The sequence below is a fragment of the Pteropus alecto genome, unplaced genomic scaffold (genome assembly GCF_000325575.1).
Source record: "Pteropus alecto unplaced genomic scaffold, ASM32557v1 scaffold50, whole genome shotgun sequence".
NCBI lineage: Eukaryota > Metazoa > Chordata > Mammalia > Chiroptera > Pteropodidae > Pteropus > Pteropus alecto.
Genome location: NW_006431918.1, coordinates 11,120,789 through 11,121,379, shown reverse-complemented (window position 1 = coordinate 11,121,379; position 591 = coordinate 11,120,789). Strand labels below are relative to the sequence as shown.

At 53.6% G+C, this 591-nt stretch overlaps 1 protein-coding gene across 8 annotated transcripts in view; it reads right to left on the bottom strand.

Moving 5' to 3' along the window:
• The window catches only part of ZNF827 (zinc finger protein 827), a 150,049-nt gene extending 149,551 nt beyond the window's left edge, over positions 1–498 (bottom strand). For all 8 annotated transcript variants that reach the window (XR_001516371.2, XM_015585089.2, XM_015585086.2 and 5 more), the window contains exon 1: positions 395–498. Coding sequence is in view for 7 of the 8 variants with exons in the window: in XM_015585089.2 (XP_015440575.1) it covers positions 395–437 (43 nt within the window). In the remaining variant the exon portion in view is untranslated. The remainder of the gene's footprint in view (positions 1–394) is intronic.
• Positions 499–591: the final 93 nt, after the last annotated feature.

Sequence of the window (591 nt, the reverse complement as noted above, 5' to 3'; positions counted from 1 at the left end):
ACCTCCCCCCCACCCCCCGATTTAAAAAAAAACGCCGGCATCCACACTACTCCCCTCCTCCCTCCTCTTGCCCCCTCCCCCAGCAACCGGAGTGAGGAGGGGGAGGGGGAAGGAAAGGGGGGGAAAAGCCCGATCTCAAGGAAAAAAAAGAGGAGGGGGGGTGCGAGAAAGAAAGAAAAAGAGAGAGAGAATAGAAAGGGCACGGGGCTGATCATCACCAACATGGCTGCCTCGGCATAGACCTAAACGAGGAGTAACCCGGGCTGTGTCTTTGTCAGTTTCACCTCTGTAACCCTAAACTAATGCAGAAGACAACGGAGGAGGCTGCGGAGGGGAAAGAGGAGAGGGAGGGCGAGAAAATGGCACGAGAGGAGGTGGAGAAGGGATGACTTACGTGAGGGAAGGCGCTTGGGCTGCTCCTGCTTCCTCCTGGGCATTTTCCCCCTTTTCTCACATTCTCCTCCTTGGTTAATGTGAGATCAAATAAACCCCCGTGGGTAACCCCTTCTCTCCGGTGTGTGCAATGGGTTGAAGCTTGTTTCCTGGTGCCAGAAGAGGGGTTTTCTTCTTTTCTTTCCTTTTTCCTTTTTT